This window comes from Leptosomus discolor, chromosome 5 (genome assembly GCF_034619465.1).
Source record: "Leptosomus discolor isolate bLepDis1 chromosome 5, bLepDis1.hap2, whole genome shotgun sequence".
NCBI classification, from domain to species: domain Eukaryota; kingdom Metazoa; phylum Chordata; class Aves; order Leptosomiformes; family Leptosomidae; genus Leptosomus; species Leptosomus discolor.
In genome coordinates this window covers 19566048-19588580 of record NC_141395.1, presented here as the reverse complement: position 1 = coordinate 19588580, position 22533 = coordinate 19566048, and the positions used below count along the sequence as shown (strand labels likewise).

The window sequence follows — 22533 nt, the reverse complement described above, 5'->3', positions numbered from 1 at the left end:
TTAGCTGCTAAAGAACAAAAACGCAAGGAACGTGTCTGTGCAGAACACTTGAAGAAATACAATGATGCTCTCCAGATAAATGACACCATCCGAATGGTGGATGCATACAATCACCTCAATAACTTTTACAAGGAGGAGAAAAGTAAGAAGACAATAAGGAGTGATGATGATGATGATGATGATGAACCAGCAGTATCAAAACAGGATGAAACAGATGAATTTCTGATAGGTTTATTTCATGGTAAGTTTGAAATACATTGTGATATTTAATATTTGAAATTCGTAGATTATGCACTAACATGATTTGCATAGGCCCATTAATTATTACATCCTAGAGATTGCTGTGTTGTTTATTATGATGGTATCTGGGTGCCCCAGTTCAGACAGTATGGAGTACATTAAACAACATCGTAGTGTGATCATGTCCCAACATGTAGTAGAAGTTCTTCGGCTTTGGCCCAAGGGCACTTTCTTTTCGCTGATAGTAAGTAAAATCTATTCTCTGCTTTTCTCCAATAAAGTGTCCCTGAGGACACTCTGATAGAGACGTGGAATGTGTATTCCAGTAGACACTCTTGAGGGGAAAAAAGTTGAGCAAATGGAATACAGAAGAATGATATGATGGGGTTTTAACTAACCCTTTCTACCAAAGTTTGTTTGTCTGTATGGTCAGAGATGGGAGTGATGACCCTGAGTTTCAGGGAAAAAGCAATTAGTGAGAGACTTAAACAGAGGATTAAATTGCAAAGACCAAAGTTAGTTGCCTTTTTTTCAGATCATTCACCTTGGAACTAGGATTCATTCAGTCCTTGACACACTAGTCTTTTTTGCCTCTTCTGTTCCCTTTCTGCCTTTACGCTGAGGAAGAGGTAGACAAGTATGCTCCCATTGCCTGTGGCTCTTGGGAGGTGCAAAAGAAAATAGATTTTACTGCAGCACATATCCCAACTTCATTTATCCTATGAACTACAAATTTAGAATGCAATCATTAAGAAGTTCAGGAAACGTTGAAAAAACTTTTCAAAAAATAGATCAGGTTAGATAATGTCATAATGTTTTTAGATGACTCTTTATACCTATCTTTATGCCCTCTTATTTAGAATATCAGTATTGAGCTGTTGCTGAGAACCAGAAAGTTAAACTAACTAAAAAAAGGGAAAGGAGTTGTCTAGATTGCTTGCATTTCCATGGGTAAATAAAGTTCAAAGAACCTGATACTGTAAAACAAATTATATTCCAATTTGCTTTGATTTTACCACTGAAGGTGCCAGGAGTAATGCAAGAAAATCTAAAATTTCATAACCTTTAATACTGAAGTTCAACTTCGGGTGATAAACTCACTTCAGCCCTTAGTGTAGATTTAACTAAGGAAGAAAATTGTGGGAGTTTGTTACATCTACCTATCATAGAATCATTTAGGTCGGACAAGGTTGGACAAGACCTTTAAGGTCACAGAGTACAACTGTTTTCCCAGTACTGCCAAGTCCACCACTAAACTATGTCACTAAGCACCACATCTACACATCTTTTAAATACCTCCAGGGATTACATTCTAAAATACAGACAAAACGGTAGTCAGAAAGCCACTGTCTAAGTGGTGTGGTAGTTTGTGATACATTGACTACCATTGCATTGGATGAGGTGCAGTGCAGTAATCTGCACAGGGTGATGACATTAAGAGTGCCTTTAATATCTTAACACACAATTTGCCCCCCTTAAAGTGTTATTACTGTGTTTGTATGATCATCTGAGAATTACATAGGCTTTTAAATAGTAGAAGGGTTTTTTTTAAAATTAAAACACATGACAAATCCTCCCTGGTCATGGTCAATAGTGCCTGTCAAAGAGAGTCATTCATTTAACATTTCACTGAACGTACTGAAATATCTTTAAAAGCTGCAATACCGATAACAGCGCGCCCATCCTGATGTCTATTACATTGCATGTTTCTAGTGAGGATTCCTACTTTAATGAATGTCCCAAGGACAATTTATGTCTAAATTTATAAAAACATTATCAGCTCTGAGGGCTGTGCATGTCAATCTGTTTCTCCTTGTAAGACTTTTTCCATTATCTTAAAACCATTTTGCAAATTTAAGTTGTGATTTAGCTCTTACAGTGCACTTAACTCTGTACCACTTCTGGTATGTAGACAGAGTTTTTTTCATTTGCTTATTCTCACCATGAAATATAAGCAAAGTGTATGTTAAAAAGTTAATGGTGATTTATTTTGATTGATTAGTGTATTTTTAATGACTGTAAACTCACTTGAAAAGTAATTGGTATGCCACAGCTCTTCAAACTGGATGTGAATTAGCCATGCTGTGAGAATTCTATCTAAGAAATCTAACAAGAAAGCTGCTCTTTGCTTTGTTTTTTCCTAGAGCTGGTATTTTACATGGTTACTTTCTCTTAATTTACATCTGCTATTTTTAAAGCAAAAAAGAAACAGCTGAAAGAGTTGGCTAGAAAGCCAGAGTATGAAAATGAGAAGCTAACACAGTTGCGAAACACTTTAATGGAGGAGTTCACGAAGACCGAGGAACCTAGAGGAATTATTTTCACAAAGACTCGTCTAAGTGCCTTTGCTCTGTTCCAGTGGATTAAGGATAACCCAAAATTTGAAGAAGTGGGAATTAAGGCCCATTATCTTATTGGTGCTGGACATAACAGTGAAATTAAACCCATGACTCAGGTACAGAACTATGCACTGCAGCATTAAAATCTTGTACATAATTTGAGAAAACAGATTGGTTTAGTATTAGAACAACGGACTGAAGTTTCAAGCCCAGAGTTCTGGTTTCATACCTACCAGCAACTTACCTTCATAAGCTGCAGGGTAGGTGACTAACAATGTCAGAATAACTTTTATTTCCACAAGAAGCAAGATTTTTGGGTTTGGCTTCTGTGGCAATAGGAGTAACAGGCAGCCATTTCCTAGAGGATTATATAGTCAAAAGGGACACGAGTTGTAGTGAGGCATAGGAAGAAAAAGTGAACAAAATGACAGTAGCAAAAAATGCAATAGTTAAATGAGTTTATACTTATCCGGGACAACAGTAATTCAAATTATATGTTAGCTGCTAAATTGAAAAGTAAAATTACAATGTTGATTATGCCTGTCTTTTTCCGATACCATTGCTTAATCAACTTATACCAATTTATATGCATGCTTCACACTGACGCATCAGTATTGAAAGAGGATTTGCCAAAATTCGCAAGAAAATATCAGAATTGATCACTTAACAGTCCGTCTCATACCATTGTGCTGACTGCATACACAGTCTCTCTCTGATGATTTATACCTCCAAACTAAACATTTTCAAAACAAAATACTTCAGTATCCTAGAACCTCTCTTCCACTTTTTACTCCCCATAAAATTGCCACTTCAGCATTTAAGCAAAAATGGTGTGGTTTACTGCTGGGCAGAGTCCATTTCCTTCAGCTGCTCTCAGTTTCAAAAAAAAGTTAGGAATTATTTTCTCAAAAAGTTTTATGTTTTCTGTGGAAATCTGGTATTTAATCTGTGCACTACATTGCACAAACAAAACAATAGCCTCTACGTTTTGAAACCGAATGTAGCAAATAGGAAGTTTCTCTCTCTGGTCAAGCTTTTTTGAAATATCCAGCTAATTCAGAAGTCTGTAGTTTGGATGCTTTATTTTTCAAGTGTATAACTGCTGTGGATTTTGGTGCTCCCCATATCACCATTTATTATGGGGAATTTTAAGTGCTTTGGAACTTGACTTGGAAGTGCTGAAGTCTATACTTTAAGCTGAAATGACTGAAGTGGTAGAAATGCAGAACCTCTGAATAACTGCTTAAAGAATTTGAAGGTGATAGAACTATATTATCAAAACTCCTAGTGCCTATCAAGTGGGCTACAAAGTTCCAAGCTCAGCTACCTTAGAAAGATTGGCTTCTGTTTCCTCCTCCCTCAAAAAAGGTGCTGAACACCTGCTGTATTCAATAGGAACTCCTTGTTTGTGATCTTGAAAGATGCTTAAATGCAGTTGTTGAAGCCACTTGACGTTTGGCACTCTGCTCTGGAATGACTGGACTGTAATTTTTTTAATTTACAGAATGAGCAAAGGGAAGTTATCGATAAATTCCGAGGTGGAAATGTAAATTTACTTATTGCTACTACTGTAGCCGAGGAAGGCCTAGACATCAAAGAGTGTAACATCGTTATTCGCTATGGCCTCGTCACCAATGAAATTGCTATGGTGCAGGTATGAGTTTTCTGCATACATAACTTATTCTTAAAAGTGCTTTTCTGTTTGGAATATGCAAATGTGAATCATATACCTGGGGTTTGGAGATAATTTTGAAATACTTGCATGCTAAAAGAGAAAATGCTGTTGTAACAAGATTCATTTCCAGTTGCCATCCTTAGTTTGCATGCAATATAAAAATTGGCTCCATGTGTAAAGGTGTAACATCCATTTAAAGCTCTACATAAACAGTAAGCTCTTTTAATAGAAGAGGTATGAGAATATGATCAGCAGATTGGTTGATATAAAAGACATTTGTACCACCAACAGCTAAAAAGAGGTAATGCATATCAGAATACCAGTTTGTCCATGTTCTCGCTTAATTTGTGAACATAAATATTTATATATTTAATATTTAAATGCATACTTATTTTTTGGTGACAAAGTATGGTTTCTGCTTTGCAAAATGTTGTGCTAATCACAAATCTCCTGAGTCCTACTTTCACAGGTATCTTTGATGGTAATGCAGAAACAGTGTGTGTTACTCAGTGATTCTTTATCTGTCTGAGTTAAGTGGAAAAAAATGCTCTGTGAGGATACTGAGTAAGAGACAGTACATATCTTCCATTACAAAACTAGGAAAAAATGTTGTGTGGTGTTGTAGGGAACATTGTCCTGTTTATGTTCTATCCCTTGCAAATTGTAGGCCCGCGGTCGAGCTCGATCTGATGAGAGCACCTATGCACTTGTGGCTTCAAGTGGCTCAGGAGCTGTTGAACGTGAGGATGTTAATATTTTCCGTGAGAAAATGATGTATAAGGCCATTCAGCGTGTCCAGAAGATGCCGCGGGAAGAGTATTTGAATAAGGTATTTACTGCAACTTTGCACTTTCCCTTTAAAGAAGACCAATTTATATTGTAATAAATAACTTTCTATTGAAATCTACTTAGGAGAGGACAATTTAATATTAGTTACTCCATGTCCCTCTGCCAATATTTGCTTTATAATCTGTGTTTTCTGGGCCTACTTTTCTATTGGCAAGGGCGGAAACACAGAAGTCAGGAAAAATGACTAGAAGTGGTGTTGTCAGTGAACCAAGTAAAATAACTGAAAAAGAAAAGTATTACTGCCATTCCACCAGAATGTTACAGTGCTCTCACTGATCTGTTTCTAGATTCAGAATTTCCAGTTGCAAAGTGTAGTGGAAAAACAAATGAAGGCAAAGAGAGATAAGTGCAAGACATACAAGAAAAATCCTTCACTAATAACATTCCTATGCAAAAATTGCCACAAGCTGGTATGTTCTGGAGAAGACATACAAGTTATTGAAAATATGCATCATGTCAGTGTGAAAAAAGATTTCCAGTAAGTGTTTATGAACTACTTTATCTCTTTCAGGCAGACACAGATTTTCTTTTCAGCAGGGCTGTACAGGGCTTGTAACACTCTAGGCCGTGTGAGGAAAAAAAAGATTATTCCACTATTATCAAGTCCTAGGCTCTATGGAGTTTACAGTTAATAAGTTTGAAGGAAGTGTTGGTTCTTACCCCTGATTTCAAGGTGACCAGGGTTTGAAGCTTTGGAAAAAGGTAGAGCTTCTGTGGTAATACTAACTAGGACGTTTATTATATAATGTGGTATATATTCCACAGTGTAACTGTAACCAAAGATGAATGCCAGTTACCCATGTACTTACAGCAGTAAAGACCCAGGATAAGAGTTTGACTGTGACCAGGGAGTGACTCAAATAACATATTGGCCATGAGCTGTGCATTGACAATTGTGTGTTTAGGGGACGTTCATACTGGTGACACACCCCTTTTAGTTCTCCCAGTGTTCTTGCTCCTTCTTATTATCTCGATTGCAAGAGAACCATCTAGTTTGGAAAACATTTATGTTAAAATCTGTTTAATTTTTCTGTGCCATGATGGCAGGAGCTAACTTTCTCTTCGCACTTACAATGGAAATTAAAGAGTCCAAGAAAATGTTTTAATTCAACTTGAATTGCTTTTGCTTACCACAGTAAATGTGTAGTGGGTGTTGAACCTTACAGGTCCGTCATGCATTGCTAGTTATATAACAGACGCCATCCTACCAAGTTAATGCCCGCTAAAGTTCTCGTTTCTTTGAGATATATCGCTGGTATAATTTGTAAAGACTTTTTCAAGAGTTATGAGAAATTCATACCTTTGTGTTAAAAAAAAAAATAAAATTGAGCTGCAACCCTGAACATTAAACTGCTTTTACTATGAAATTGTCTTGTCAGCATAATGTTATCAGTTAATTCAAACTACAACGTAATAACTCTTACAGTTCTTCTGCGCAGGCTAATAGTAACCCTCAAGATCAAGTACTCCCTAAACTAAACAATGTAAGAATACGCACATACTCTGCAGCTGTGGAGAGTCAGGACCAAATGATTCTGGTAACACGTAAGGTTGGACTACAGGGAATAAAAAAAAAGAAAGCCTCTTAACTTTCAGGTATCATTTCTTTGAGAGCTCCATGGCATCTGAAAAAACCAAGCTAGATCTATCCCCGATTATAGTGGAGAGCCTGCTGCTCCTACTTTAAGATGTGTGAGAGAGGATGCAGCTCCAGAAATGCTATGAAAGGAGTCATGGAGTACACTTGTATTTCACCATTACTTAGGAGCATGAAATACGACCTTGCATTTTTTTCCAACTCCTGAATGTGCACAACGGTCAAGAGAGTTTATGACATTTTAGGTTTCATATCTGACTTCAGCAATTGTAGTCACTGTGTGTTTAAGTCTGTATGTAGCACTGAATGACCAATGTATGCTGATGCACACTGTCTGACTGTTTTTCAGAAGTCTTTACCATACGAGAGAAAACAAGACACTGCAAGATAAGCATGCCGATTACCAGACAAATGTCGAAATTATATGTAAAGACTGTGGACAAGTGAGGAACAACATATTTTCATACCGTGATGTTGTTGTTGTCTGTATTTATTTCTGTCTAATGATCTTGTCTATTTTATCTGAAATGTAATTTTCTTATACTTGCAGGCTTGGGGAAATATGATGGTTCACCGAGGTCTTGACCTGCCTTGTCTAAAGATTAGAAATTTTGTGGTTGTGTTTGAAGACAAGAAAACAACAAAGCAAATTTTTAAGAAATGGGGAGAACTGCTTGTCAGGTTCCCTAGTTTTGATTATGCAGCTCATTGTCCTTCAAGTGATGAAGATTAAGGACTTAGAATGAAAATGAAAGCCCTTTTCAACTTTCCTCCGACTGCTGATCAGAAGCTTCTGTGTCCCATAGGGAGTGCTGCATCATAAACACTGTGAAAGCCCCTGGGCATCAGGAAACTGTCTTGAAGAGGAAAAAACCCAAGGAAGGACAAGGATGAAGTCACACTGAACTCAGATTTGCAGGGATACTCTGGGACAAAGAAGATGGCCAAATAAATTGCAGTCATATGTATCCATGGGAAAAAAATCCCATCTGTACTTACTACAGTCTGTCATGGGGTGACGGCACTGTCAAAAGTGTGTTAGGTGACCTGTTGTCAAGTAGAGAACATAGGACAGACATCTTGAGATGTGCCATGGTGATTATTTTCTGGTTTTCTTCCTGCTATAACCCTTTTGAAGATGAAGTGTCTCTCTCAAAAAAGGAGCCGTGTAAAGAGAACAGATTAGCTGAGTGTTATTTCTGAGTCATTGTTGCTTCATCAGTGTTTTCATGACTGAGCTCTTCCTTAGCTGTATGCTCACATATTTTGACAGACTGAAATTAAGTTGCCATTAAAAGACATTTCAAAAAATCAAGCCCTTAACTTGACTTGAAAGTGATTACTTTAATGGCCAAGAAGCACAATGCCAAGTGACTTTCTGTATGTTAATTTCATAGGATTGTTACACTGGCTATATAATGAGGTATGTATTTTTTTCAATAAATTACTATCATGATTAACCTTTGCCAACTGTGATACTGTTTATTCTCTTTCACTGTAAGTATTTTGACAATAATAATACCACAGTTTCACCCTAGAAATTTAAAGGATAGTGGTATTCTAACTGTAAAAATAGCATACTGTGTCTCCATATTTATCTCATTGACAGATTTTTCCCCCCCTATTTGCAAGTAAGATATTGGAGAGTGGAAGGAAGGTCTGTTTGTTGTTATAACTGTCAGCTTTGCAAATTCAGGATAAAGTGGTATGTTTACTGGCATGGACATGTAAACACTTCAGTAGCCCCAGGTAAAATTTCTAAATTACAACATAGCTGAAAAGTGTATCTCAGCAAAAAAGAATCTTATTATAGCTAGATCTGTAATTGCTCTACATTTTAAAAAGGAATATAAATACTGTGCACATTTTTTTAAATCAGATTTGATTTCAGGTTTGCATCAGGACCAGATTTGGGGTGTGGTTTTTTTCATATTTCTGGCCTTGCTTCAGGGGGAGGGGGAAAAAAATCTAATTTCTGACTGAGAAGAGTGGCACATTTCAGATACCACCAAACTGATTAACAGGCCATTTGGGGATTAGCTACTCTCTTATAAACAAATTCTAGCATAATGAAATGGTGAGTTTTCACTATAGGAGTTTTGTAGATTAGAATATGCTTAAACTACAGAAATTGTGGTTGAAATTATTCCACAACAGTGATCTATATCCATGAACTGCTACTTCAGGGCTGTAAAAACAGTCAGGTGTATTGAGAGTTAAGAAATTATATATGCAAAGATACTTCAAGACACAGCAATTCCACAGGTATTTTTGAATAATACAACTAAAATAGGAAAGGCCACTGGGACATAGGGAGTGTAAACAGTTTGTAGTGTATGTGTGTTATATTTGTGTACATCTTTATGTAATGCTATTCTTACCTTCATGTATTGTGCAGGGCAGAACAAATGTGAAAGCTTCACCAATTTCTTTATTCAGCATTAGATACTTCATTAGTTAAAAAAAATTAAACCATTCCCCTCATCTAATGTTCTTACAAACTCTAAGTTAGTATCTTTCTTGTATTGTAGTATTTTGATTAATACTGAAGCTTTTGGCTACTTCTAGAATGTGCCGATTTAGCATTAAGTGCAGGATGAATTTCATACTTTTTTATCTGAGAATCTGACTATTTAAAAATGTTGGAGATTGATCACACATGATTGTAATATAAGATGCATTTTGTTCGTGTGTTCAGTATCTGATGAGATGCTATGAAATATACTAAAAAAATAATTATTAGAATAGTCCCTCTTGGTAAATAATGATCATCCAGTTCATCTCTTGATTTCTGTATTAATGAGTTGTTACAGTTACATAAATGTAACATAATACACTGTACGTAGCATTTTCAAGTGTCTGAAGTAATTTATTCAGTACTTTAAAGAAGTGAAAAACCCTGGTAAAAAGATGGTATCAGTGCATAGTCTGTTGCTGGATCCTCAATCAAATAATTTTCCATACTGAGTAGATTTTCTGAAATCTGAGCTTTTGATACTTCCCTTTATTGAAGCGACAAGAGCATATGCAGCTGGATTTCTTTGTTCTTTTACAGATAGTTGAGTTCAACAGGGCTGTATCACAAATGTGCCTGGGCTTCTTGTAGTTCACCTGTGTGCTGCTGTTATACTCCCCGTTCCTAGCGTGACTTGGCCACATTGTCACCAAAGCTTAAAGAGTGTTTGCACAATCTCACTTCAGCGTAATGCGTAAATGAACCTCAAATGAATCCTGCTGGCGAGCAGGATAAGGAATTTCCACTTCAAGTTATTGTCTCTGAATGGGGTTGTAAAACGTGTCTGTGTTGTTCATCCAGGAAGTGTGAAGTTGTAAAAAACAAGCTAAATTGCCATATTTTATCTGCTAGTTACTTCTGCATTTATTGCCTTTATGAACCCAGAGTCCTCCAGGGAGTGTGACACATCCTGATTGTATTTTCTATTTACAGCTTTTATTTGTTCACAAATGTGGAAAGAAGAAAAACTATTAGTCACTAGGGATTTGTCTGGCTATGTGTGTGGCTACTTAAGAACGGGTTCGGGTTTAGTTGCATTTTCATTAATCTATTTTTGGTCTGATGTCATGCATGACCTACATCTGTAAATCTGCATTTCCTCATCTGGGAAACGTAAATACTTTAGTAACCTTAGAGTAGTTGCATAACTGTTTGGATAGTTGCTGTACAAACTGAATATTGTTTTCTGTTCCATAATTTGTCCTTTTCTGCAACGGATGCACCCTCTTTCTAGCTGACTAGCTATGCTTACTAGCTTACTAATCTTTCTACAGCACATGCCTAAATAATTAGACTTCCAAATTAGTAAAATATATAGTATGCTGTATATAGTAATTTTGCAAAGGCTTTTAGATCATGTGAGTTTGAATCATTTCCTTTGAGGCATTCTCTAAATATGCATTGGAGAAAGCTGCATATTTGGAAATTAAAAACTAGCCTGATCAAAACCTGCATTTGCAATTTTGTGATGTTCTGGTTGTCAGAAATAAACAATGTCAGTAGGAAAAAAATCGATTTCTCTGAACTGTGTTATTGAAAATACATATGGAATTAACACAGAATGCTAGGAAATAAGTAACAGTTTGGAAATACGAGTAAGCATGAGTTACATGGGGAAAAAATTCCTTTGTCACAATCCTTTTCTGTTTTGGAAATTTTGAGTAGCTGTGGTTTTATCTTGTTAGGAAACACTATTGTTTTTGAGCTCAGTTCTGCCCTTCATATATAGTGCATCAGGAACAATGTATTTTAGCCTTCTCGGCCTTTTTTTCCTTCATGGCTTATGTCAACACAATGGATCTTATTCAGAAACTTTGTCTTGTATAACACGTACTTTACTGCTAGAACAAGAACTGGGGAGAGAGGGGAACTGAGTTTATGGGAAAATAAGACATGTTTCATATCACTGTTTTTTCCAGACAACTTGAATGTCTTCAAAAATCCCCCCACCAAGACTAATATAAGGAATGTTGCCAAAACACTGGCTGGATCTGCTGCCTCACCAAGGCTCATGTAATGGTTAGGCTTCAAATTGCAGCCCATACCGTTAGGCTAAGGTGGTAACGTAACTGCCACCTTTGGTGGTAACGTGACTGCCACCTTTGGTGGTAATACATTAAGTTTTTTTACCCTATAAAACAAGCCCAAGTTCTGCTGGACAGATTTGGGTACTCAGTCCTTGTTAAACACCTCTGGAAAATTATAGTCCCTGTGCCTGACATCCACACGGAGGCACCACCACTCTGGACTCCTTTCCTCACCCTCTTATTTTTTCCCTTTTTTGTGTTCAACACAGGAGAGATATACAAGACTGGTGCAGGGAGAAAGATGAGGTGATTCAGCAGACCACATGCAAAATCAACACCACCTAAGCCCAACCTGCAACTTGCAGTCATCTTAAGTTTCACGTCAAACCTAGTGAATATTCTGTCAGTTGGTGGCTGCCTTCGGCAATTGACATTTACCACGTGGGCTGAGGCGGCAGCACGAAGGAAGCTGAGCCTTCAGGCTCAGGAATCCCCAGGCCTGGGGCTGTGGCTGGGCCTGGCCGCCCTGAGGCGGCCATGGAAGCCAAGCAGAGGAAGGCCCACCGCAGGCACTGCCGTCTCCTCTGGCATGGGCAGCAGGAGAAATGGCTGGGAAGCTACCGGCAGTAAGTAGATGACAGGCTTTATTTTGTAGCTCAGTTCAGCCGCTGCCATACCTGGTGCCTTTCTGTGCATAACACAGAGCCTGAACCCATGGCGGCAGGCAGAGCACTTTGCACAGGCCCTCAGTTGGTGGTTCCTCCAGCACACTGTCTGGATGAACACTATAAAGGGTGTAAGACTGGCTTTTTTTTTTTTTTTTTTTTTTTTGCCTAATAACACGTCTGAAATGCCTGCCCCAGTCTCATACTCAGGTTAATCACTTGAAAAAATGATTACTGGCCCTATGGTAGGAGCAGTGAGACCTGGACATCACTAATAAGCAGTTGTGCATTCCAGGGCAGGTGGAGATGCACTAGATCCGGCAGCCCCACCGAGCGATGCCAGCAAGCCTGAAGGCGTGAGGGGTGCCGGGAAAGCGCAACGAGCTGTGAAGAAAGGAGGCGACAGCACAGAGCGCCCCTGAGGGACCCGGGCACCTGCGGGATACCGGGCTGTGCAGGGGCAGGCGAAACGCCGCGACCAGCCCAGAAAATGTCGCCTCGTTTCGAGGTGCCCGTCTCTTCAGGCCGGGCTGCGCCGCGAGGGGGCGCGCGGCCGCTAGGGGGCAGCGTGCCTGTTCCCGCCGCCGGCCGTTGCTGCCGCCGCCCGCCCCGGGCAGGGCGCGGCCTGCCTGCGCCTTCCCCGGCGCGGCCCGGAGGGGCCCTGAGGCGGGGCCGCAGTCGGAACGCGTGGGCGCAGGCCGGCCAGGGAGCACGGCGCACTTCTACCTTCCTTTTCGAGCGTTTCTTCTCTCTGCGGAGGGATCTCTTACGTAACTTGAGACTGCGGTCTCAAGAGAAGTTTCCCGTGTTTTCAGTTGACCTCATTTCAGTGAGCTAAATAAAATACATGCAATTGGTGGACTAAGCGCTATTTCAGAATTTGCACCGGGCCTGTAGACAGTTACTTCCCTGAGCTCCCTTACATGGCCTATAGAAGTTTACAGTTTTCCGAGAAAAAAAGTAATTCTCACATGTGGAAGACATTAAGCGATAGCTGGTTTTGCTTCTTGTTTTGGATTCTTATGCTGTAATTTATTATTTCAGAAGGTAAACATACATTAATTATATATAAACAATAAAGCTATTGGATTTTCTTTTAATTTCTCTGTAGAGACTAGAAATAATGTCATGACTATGTCCCGAGAATGCGTGGATTGCCAAAATACACAGTAGATACTTTTCAGAGAAAAACAGTGCATATCAAGTAACTGTTGAGTCATAAAACCCTTAAGTTAGTGTAAGCAGATGTTGGTTACAGCTCACATTGATGGGAAGTATATAATCACCACCCCGATAGCCACCCACTGTCCATTTCTGGTCCAAAAACTTCCCCAAAAGCGTGTTTCTAATTTTATGGAAACCCTTTGAAATTTGGCACAGTTTTCAAAAGTATGTAGGGAAAAAAAAAAAGTCTGCCAGAGGTTTGGCCTCCAACTGTGAAAACAGACACTGCCTTTTCAAACTCCTCTTCTAGATCCACTGACCAACACCCAGAAGACAGAATTCACATTCTTGTAGAATACAGCAGGAAAATGAAGGTCCGTATGCTGCTGAATTCAGCTTTTGGTAACATTTACATATGTTGTTTTAAACGGTCAGCTATTGCACAAGCCCAGGCTCTGATGTGAAAGTATTTGTTTTAAAGAAAAAGGAAAGGGAAGTCTTTTCAAATGTACTGCAGGGACATTTTTGCTTGTTGCTTGGACAGATTACAGCAGTTAGAGAGAGTGAGAGGATTTAATTATTTACAAGGCATGGAATTGTGCTTCAGGCCATATTAGAAATGTAATTATTGTTTGTTTCTGTCCTGCAGACCCGGCTAAAAATCGTATTTGGCGTGGTTATATGCCTTTTGCTTTCCTTATTACTTATGTGTATTATACTGCTTCCATCAAGAGGTAAGGCATTTGTAATCTAATGTACTGTAAAACACAGTATCTGTAGCTGCTGTGCTTTCTAAAGTTCACAAAAGTTTGTCAAATCATCTTTAGGATTGTCTTGTCAGAATTGTTACAGTTTTATCATTTTACAGAAATATACTGACAGCTAAAATATCCTGAAGGTAGGACTGAAATGCCAGCAGGTCTTGAAACAAAGAACTCCTTGAAGTGAAAAGCACCTGAATTAACTTTCTTGTGCATGATATATAATGTTCTTAGACAGGACTGCAAAAATAATTCTCAGATCTCTTCATGTTATTTTTTTGTGTTAGGGGTTAGGAGACATTCACAAACTATTAGTAATTTCCTTTAGCTTGCTGAACTTGTATTTGGTTTTAAATGGCTGTGTAATAACTACAGTTCTCTATCCAGTTAAGAGTTAAAGATTTTGTTGTAGGTGTAGGGTGTGATGGATTGTGAAGATATTTAAGATTGCATGTGAAAGTTAAAGTTAGCATTGCATAAAGTAGCAATCTATAGTTTGCTTTAGTATTATCATGCAAGCTGTAGGTAAATCAACACAGTGCAGCCCAAGTCCTCTAGTAAAGTTTGAAGCAAGTGTGGTTTAAAATTTAGAGCCTGAGTGGCATTGACTTGATGGTAATTTTTTTCTGAGAGATGTAGTAAGGGCAATATAAGTATTTACATGGCCCTTTCACTATATCAGATTAATTTAATGCCTCTGAAATAATTAAGAGTAATAAAAAGCCTGTGTTCCAGTAACAATACCTATTTAAAGGGATTTCTTTTTCTATTATTATTCTTTGTTCATGTGTTGGCAGGGTGACTGAGATGAAGAAATCAGTTTTACATTTACAACTGAAAGTTGTAAAATCAGCTATGCACTTAATCCTTGTGAAAGTTGATTCCTGTAGTTAATATGCAGGCTTTGTGAAAGGTGAAATCTTTCCTAGCTGATATTTTTGTGAAATATGGTTATCATGGGATGATTCACTGAGAGGTTTAGAGGTTTTAGAAGCAGTTACGGTTGATTCTGCTATGCAGCATGTAAGTATGAGGATAGATTATATCAAGGTGTGAGGCAGTGCTGGGAAGAGATACCTCAGAGTGATAGGTTCAACATAGGTTCAACTTTCCCTGTCAGTGGTGGGGTGCCAGATTTTTTGGCTAGATTAAGCATGGTCATACCTGAGCTTTCATTACTAGATAAATGTATCAAGTCAGGCTTACTCTTACAAAATCTGCATGTTCAGACAGGGCAGAATATTTTTATGATATTTAAATTTTAAAAAGCAGTGAGGAAACAAAGAGGCTAGGGACAAAGGATAGGTTTGGCAGCCTGAAGAAGTTGCTAAAGGTCATGGAAGGGAAGAGGAGGAGGAAGTGAATGTGTTTTTTCCTTCTGAAGTTGTCACAAGCTTACTGGTCTTACTCTGAGTCTCTTCAGTACCTGTGCCGTTATAAAGAACTCTTTTCACCTCTGTAATTCCTTGGAATAGCAACTTGGTAACCAGTCATATCAGACATCACATTTAGATCCAGTAGGATGGTAAAGAATTTATCTTACTTTACGGAATGCTTTTGAAGGAGCATTTTAGACAATCATGAAATAAACAATTATGCTGAACACATGTGATTATGGCTTCTTATTCTCAGGTAGAACTGCAAGTGCTGCGGTTATCTGTTTGAATGCCTAAAGCTTCTTGAATTCTTAATAGTCTACTGGTCAGTCGTAAACGGAAGAAATAAATTAATTTTGCAGCTACAAATTTTGCTAGTCAAAGACAGGAAATAGCTAGAGAGATTGAATGTTCTTTGTACATTCCACCTTTGCTACTGCTTAAAGATGTGTCAATCTAGAAAGACAATTAATTGCATATGAGAAATGTATAGACACAGAACAACTAAATTTCTGCTTAAGAATCAGCAAAGAAAAAAAAGTCATCTGTCATTCTGGAAGAAATATTTAGTTGTAGTTTTGTCTGCTAAGTTTCTAGTCATTTCATGTTCTTCAAATTTCTCAAAATGTGATAGCTGGTTTTGGTTTACACATGGAAGAATATAAAAATGAAAAATTCTCAAAAGTTATACTGGAAAATAATTTTCTATTTGGAAAAGACAGTAAGGTGGAAATATTTAGTTGTGGTTATTACACAATTTCTGTGGGGCTCAGAAGAGCAAGGCAGGCTATCTCAATACAGTGGATGGCATCTGCGCCTAAGAAATGAGTGACAGTTTTTTGACTTTTTTTTTTGAACTGGGAAGGTGTTGTGATTTACCTAACTATGATAACCCAACTCTAAACAGCTCAGAAAGGTACACCAGTGTACAACTGAAAAGAACCTAGTCCTGTTCTTCTGCAGCATAAACAAGAAAGAAAATACCTGTCTGCCATTGACAAGCAATGGCAGATCCACAGGCGGAGTAACAATTAACTGAATGTATTGCTTAGGCTCCAGATTAATCTTTTCTTCTGCTGTTTTTAATGAATATCCAGAATCCTGCCTGACAGTGTTTCTGTTCCTATCGTATACTTGACCTAGGCCTGAGACCAAGACCCCGGTTCTCTGATGTTGCAGATTAAGTCGTAGGGCATGCTTCTCAGCTACACCCCAGCCAAGTCCATTTTCTGACTCGGTAAATGCCTCCCTGTGTTCTGATACAAAGTCAAACAGGTTTGCTTCCGTCACTCTGGCATGGAAGAAAGATGGGTGCCTGGATATTTGACTTAAAACAGAAATAAAGTTAACAAGTTCAGGCTCAGATCTCAGTAATAGTGATCTGTATACTGATGGCAGAAAGCTATCATAAAGTTTTTAGAACAGAGTAGTAAAAAACAATATTAAGATGGATTAGACTAATTCATACCTCTTCTGTTCAGTACTTTAGACTGCATAAAAATGGGTAGGAATTCATCTTTCTAGATAAGTTTCCAAAACCCAATATGCTCCATTAGCTTATATTCCCTTAACAGGGTTCAGTCTGTGATACTTGTACAGCTGTGGTCTGTGACAATACTCCTAGGAATGTGGGCTGGGTGGGCCTTTTCTTTCCAAATCTGACTAGTGCTTTGAAGAAACTGTCACTTAAATTCATAAATCAGCATGAAGTGCTTACCCAAAACAGGCTCCATGAATTTTCTGTGCTTATTCGCTTGCTTGTGTCAGAATAAATACTCTGGTTTAGGACTAATTTAAAGGAGTTACCACAACAATCTTACCTCTCCAAGTCTATGCTTAGAAATAACACACAATGGCTATGATTGAAGGTAAATATTTATACTAGCTTTTCTTTATATTTTCTGAAAACTTGATTTTCAATACCTGAGAGGGACTATAGTGATTTTGTCTGTAGTTAGAGAGGGGCTTTTTTCCTTTCCTGGACCCTTATGCAGTAGAGATGTTAGTCAGCAGTAAACTAAACCATTCTTGTTCTAGCATGCACTAGCTTTCTATACACAGTTTGTGGCCTACCAGTAACAAGAGCTCGATCATCCTGCAGAACATGACTTGTTCAGACTTCATCTTTTCTTCTCATTCCAAAGGGTGTTTTTGAACCTGAGAAAGCAGTGACACACCTCACAAAGTTACCAAACGTACCACAGGTATGGAAAGCAGGTTCAGCTGATGTGGAGCTGAGTGTGACTAGAAGTTCTGGAGCAGGATCAGGAGTGGTTGAATTTATTTCTTGTGCTGAACTGGGCTGTGGTTTTTTCACGTGAAAGCCATCTTCCCTGTGTGTTGAAGGAGCTTGTGCTTCAGCTATTTAGCATCAGCCCAGAGACATAAGAGTAGACATTCTAGTCCAGAAGCAGAATATAGTACCACTCTAACTAGTTTTCTTTTGGCAAGTCATCTGTTTGCTGTGAATGCTAAATAAAATACATACAAAAGTTCATATATATTAAATAGGTATAATATATAAAATACATATATAGAAATAACAAATACAGAAACCAGAATACTTTCTGATTATTACGTATGCTTGCTTTAATTTGGCAGTAATAGACACAATTTATATGGCTGCACATTAGACCATGTTGTGGACTAAGCCACCAGGGCTTTAAAGTCTAAAGCAAGGATTGTGTTGGTCTACCCACATCCAGTCTTTGTAAGGGAATGATCCTCATAATACAAACAGAATTTCACAGTGATGAACTGGTGTCCATAAAGTTAATCTGAGTTTAGTATAACTGAAAGTTCCGATTTCTGCATGATTGAGCTCTCCCACAACAGCGAGCTGAAGAGTAAAGGAGAAGGTATCTGCATACAGCCAGTGACAATTAATAGACGCTTACAGGCTTTTATCACCCCAATTATACATGTACATCAAATACACTCAAATGCATGAGTAATTATGGTCACAGAATATATAAAGCAAGTTAAACTGTGAAGCAAAATAACCAGTTTGGTGCACAAAGAAATACAGAACTGCACCCTATGAATGAATGCAAGTGGACCACAAAGGAGTAAAACTGAGACAGTGGGGTGGTAAAGGGAAAGAGCAAAGCAGAAAGTTGATAAGCTTTCATTTCTGTGGTTGGCTCTGCTACATGCTTCCTTTTTGTCCCTGTACATTTTTTTTTTCATCTTTATTATTTCTTAGAGAAACAAAACACAATAAAGGAATTTACCAAGCCTACCAACAGCCATCCAAATCAATGTCTACATAGTGCTGCAGATATGTAAAGTACTGTCTACATTCAGCCTGTAGCTGGGGCTAAACTATACCAGTTCTTCTATCACCCAATGACCTCTCACCAGCCAGGAAGCAGAAAAAGGAGAGCAAACAAGGGGACAGAACTGCAACAGATTTAACAAAAACACCACCAGTATCAACAGAGGTATACAAAGTTATGCTCAGCCAAATGAATATGAAGCAGTCACAATTGACAGGAGAACAGTCCTTGGGAAAAGCCAAAGGAGGAACCCCAGCAAGAACCCCAACCATGACATTATGGGATGGGCTACACCTGGAGCTGGCTCAGGGCAGCCGCCCTGGCTGACTTGAAACTGCCAACAGCCTGCCTAGCATGGCTGGGCTGGGATTCTGTCTCAGCCAAACCAGGACAAGTACTTTTCATGTTAGGGTGTGTTCTAGCAGAGCAGAGATTTGGAATACTGTTATTGAACCAGTCTTTAGTTACAGGAGAAAGAATTGGCAACAATTATAGGAAACAATTAAAGAGGCTGCTTTTAATTAAAGCATTTAAAGATATCTTCTGTTGCCTAGAAACAAGCATTCAAAATTACAAGTAATGAAGTAAGAAATAGTTGTGTTCAGATTTTTTGCAGTCCACTGGTAGAAATTCAGATAGGAGAGGACACATTTTGAAAATCATTAGCAGTCATAATAAATTATCACAGAATATTAAGTATGTAAGGGTGACATGGCTGTTTAACAGAGTAAAGGTTTAAATTAGAGCTGTGAAAATTAGACCAGAGATGAGACATTTGTGATATTGCTTGTCCTTTTAGTAAAAAATCCTCTGAAGTTGAGAGAAGGAACTAGGAAATTTTACAAGATTAAGGTATCAAACAGAACTGCAAAATTAAGCCTCCTGTACACACAACCATGGAAATAGATCTTAAGTGGATTTCTTTTGCTAATAGGCATATTCACTTAGAGAATTTAAACTGAAAGCTAGTGATAAGTAACCATGACTCAATATAAACAGAAGTGCCTTCATCTATGCTTACAATTACCGTATCAAAGATCTCTAATATACAGTTGTGGTATTAGCAAGAGGGATTAACTTCTTATTGAACTTCTTGGGGTATTTTCTGGACATATGGCTAGCTCAGAGTTTATACTGATAGGTTTTTGCCTATGGATTGGCATTCAGTTTTATTTCTCTTGACAGCTTTCTTCTGCGTTAGTGCAGACAAGGCTAGTGTCAAGTCAACCTGACATGTGTATTCTACAGTAAGTAATAGTCACTTAGCAGAAGAAAACATGTATTATCATTACAAAGTACCATAGAAGAGAATATGAAGAAACATTTCCCAGGAAGTCAGTGTGTTCTTAACAGAGAGGGCAGCTGTAATGAGGAAGTGATGGAGCATGATATGAAACCCGAGGGCAACGAGTCATCTTGATTATCTGTCTGTCATCTGAGAGCTCTGAAGGAACAAACAGGGGAAGTGGCAGAGATCTACTAGGCTGCAGTGTGACATCCCCACTACCTTTGAAGACCATGGCAAAAGTCCCCTTGTTTTTAAAGGAGAAAAGCACAGAATCCAGAATGCCTAGACTTAAAAGCTGCCATGATTATGGTACTGAACTTTAAAAACTGACCTTTATCAGAAATGTTCGTGTGTCTCTTGAGGATTAAATATTCTGTTTACTCTTTCTCTTGTGAACTGCATACTTTTTGGGTTTTGCCTTTTTTTACATTTTTATAGTGGAATTTTTTATTTCCATGCACTTAGCAAGCCAGCATTTTCAGCATTACCCTCTTCCCATCCAGTTGGTTGTCCTTAAATTTTGGTTTTAAAATCTGCACTAGCTTAAGGTGTTTAGCTTTGGGAAAAAATATAGTCATACAAGAGCCACAAAAACAGCCAGCATTTTGTGCATTACTTTTATGCAACTATCTGATCTGCTTAGAAATCAAATGTTGGCACATCTGTCTTCTCTGCAGAATCATTGCCAATTTTCTTTTGCAGCATTAAATAAAAAGGTGACGTTTGGGTTCATTCGTTACTTTTTAGCATTATTTTTACTTGCATACCTTCATCTATCTTTTTCATGTGGCTACTAAGAAATATATCTGGATGGTGATTATTTTGCAAGCCTTATATCAATCTTCTAACACTCCCTGATGAGGCATTTATGAAATTTGGCAGTAGGTGTTTGTATGCACTTCCTGTTTGACTCTGCTGAGTATGTGCAGGTCCCTATTAAAATAGTTGTCTCCACACACAAGTTCATGAAACCCACGCTTTAAAAAAACTGTGATTTATCTTTTGTGTGAAAAAGGCTTTTCTTTGACTCACAGGGTCTACCAGTAAATATGTCTGAGTGAATAAATGACTGGGTGAAATAAATTAGTTTGTCTAATTTCTAATCTTGAATTACTAATGGTGAGGCCTTCAGAGGCTAAGGGACCTTATCAGAACAGTAACAGAAAACTGTCTGCTGTTCCTACTCTGTGCATACCTCCAGGATTATGCTATCCTCGCTGTTCCCTGGTGCTAAATGTAGAAAAAAAGGAAATATTGGACCGATAATTCTTTTTCTTTTTCCACTTCACAGCATTGCATTAACAGAAACTTTCTGTCTTATTCTTAGTTATCAACCCAGATGATGGTCCCAGAGCTCTTACATTGGAGGATTATTTGAATGGAAACTTCCAATATAAAACATTTTTTCCATATTGGGTGTCAGGCAAGTAAAACCTTTTCTCAAGCATACATAAGCCTTTCTAATATGTATTTCCACCCTGGTTTGCACAGACTCAGAAATGTATTTTCCTTCCAGCTTTACTGTGAGTGAATGCTAGCTATGAAATTAAACAATCTCTTAGTCAAAACTTATGGTTGAAATTTACTGTTCTGTCAGTCATTCTAGAAATTCCAGGTATTTGATGTTTCAACAGACATGTTTGAGTTAAGTATAAACTATAATTTTACAGAGGCCTTCAGTGTTTTATTTGTTTTACTGCCATATTCACTGCAGCAAGTGAAAAATATGTCAATATATCAGTCATTTCTTAAGCAATCTCCTCTTTTGTGCTTGTCACAGCGTTTTTTCACTTACCATTTATAATAATTGAGGTAGGTTATTTTACAGGCCCTATTCTTCTTTGTTTTTTGTAGTACCTAGCTCTGCAATAAGCCCAGCTATTGTTACCTCATTTAAGGAAATGCCGACACTGCTGAAATTCCGGAGTTCCAATGCATTGCATAGAAAATAAGGCTGAGTTTCTAACCAAGTTCCTTAAGGTAGAAGTTAAAGACATGAAGTTAATTGCTGCTCATATATGTGTCTGTGTGTGGCTGCAATACTAGTCTTGTTATCACTGAATTGCAGCAGACCAAAAGTCTTGAGCTAGGTTGGATTACATTCTAGTACACATACTACTACCACTCCTATCTGTGCACTGCCTCAGGCAATTCCTGTTCTCTGACTAGAAGCAAGAAACATAGTGCCCATGGAGTCTTACCACGTTAGTTTTAACCCTTAATTTTAGAACTGAACTGAAGCCTTCCAGGACATTGCTAGCAGCAGTTCAAGTTCTACAATTAACAATTTCAAGTATGTTGGCATCACTTTGTATGATTTAAATATTAGATCACCATTTGTTGGAATTCTCTCTGAGTGTCTGAATTATGTAGGCAGCATATCACCTAAACCTAATATGCTCCTTCCCATTTTATGTCCTGCTCACTTAGACTTATCTTTCCTCCTAATAGTCACAAAGCTCATGCAAAAGTCATACCATAGGTGCCATAGTCATGCCTACAGCATTCCATATGTCTACTTTTCTCTGAAGCAAGGAGTTAGAATTGAATATCTCTTCCAAGGTCACCACAAATGCCATTACACGAATCACAGAAGTGTGCTCAAAAGATAGATCCATGGGTGATCTAATTTCCAAAAAATGAACACCTTATACAATGTTTCAGGCTGCTTTTAAACTGTTAATGTTTCTCTCTCTTCTGCTACATGAAGTATGGAATTAATTTTCTCTGTTTATAACACTGAAAATAATGATGTGAAA

General features: G+C 38.1%; 2 protein-coding genes across 8 annotated transcripts in view; both read left to right on the top strand.

Moving 5' to 3' along the window:
- IFIH1 (interferon induced with helicase C domain 1) overlaps nt 1-8165 on the top strand; it is a 28688-nt gene extending 20523 nt beyond the window's left edge. For all 7 annotated transcript variants that reach the window (XM_086464969.1, XM_086464966.1, XM_086464968.1 and 4 more), the window contains 7 exons: nt 5-241; nt 2439-2695; nt 4084-4233; nt 4922-5083; nt 5391-5581; nt 7050-7143; nt 7251-8165. In XM_086464969.1, coding sequence (XP_086321095.1) covers nt 5-241; nt 2439-2695; nt 4084-4233; nt 4922-5083; nt 5391-5581; nt 7050-7143; nt 7251-7433 — 1274 coding nt within the window. In that variant the 3' untranslated portion in view covers nt 7434-8165. The remainder of the gene's footprint in view (nt 1-4; nt 242-2438; nt 2696-4083; nt 4234-4921; nt 5084-5390; nt 5582-7049; nt 7144-7250) is intronic.
- A 4232-nt stretch (nt 8166-12397) lies between these two features.
- The window catches only part of FAP (fibroblast activation protein alpha), a 41128-nt gene continuing 30992 nt past the window's right edge, over nt 12398-22533 (top strand). The window contains exons 1-3 of the mRNA XM_086465958.1: nt 12398-12736; nt 13721-13805; nt 21102-21197. Of these exons, the coding sequence (XP_086322084.1) occupies nt 12398-12736; nt 13721-13805; nt 21102-21197 (520 nt within the window). The remainder of the gene's footprint in view (nt 12737-13720; nt 13806-21101; nt 21198-22533) is intronic.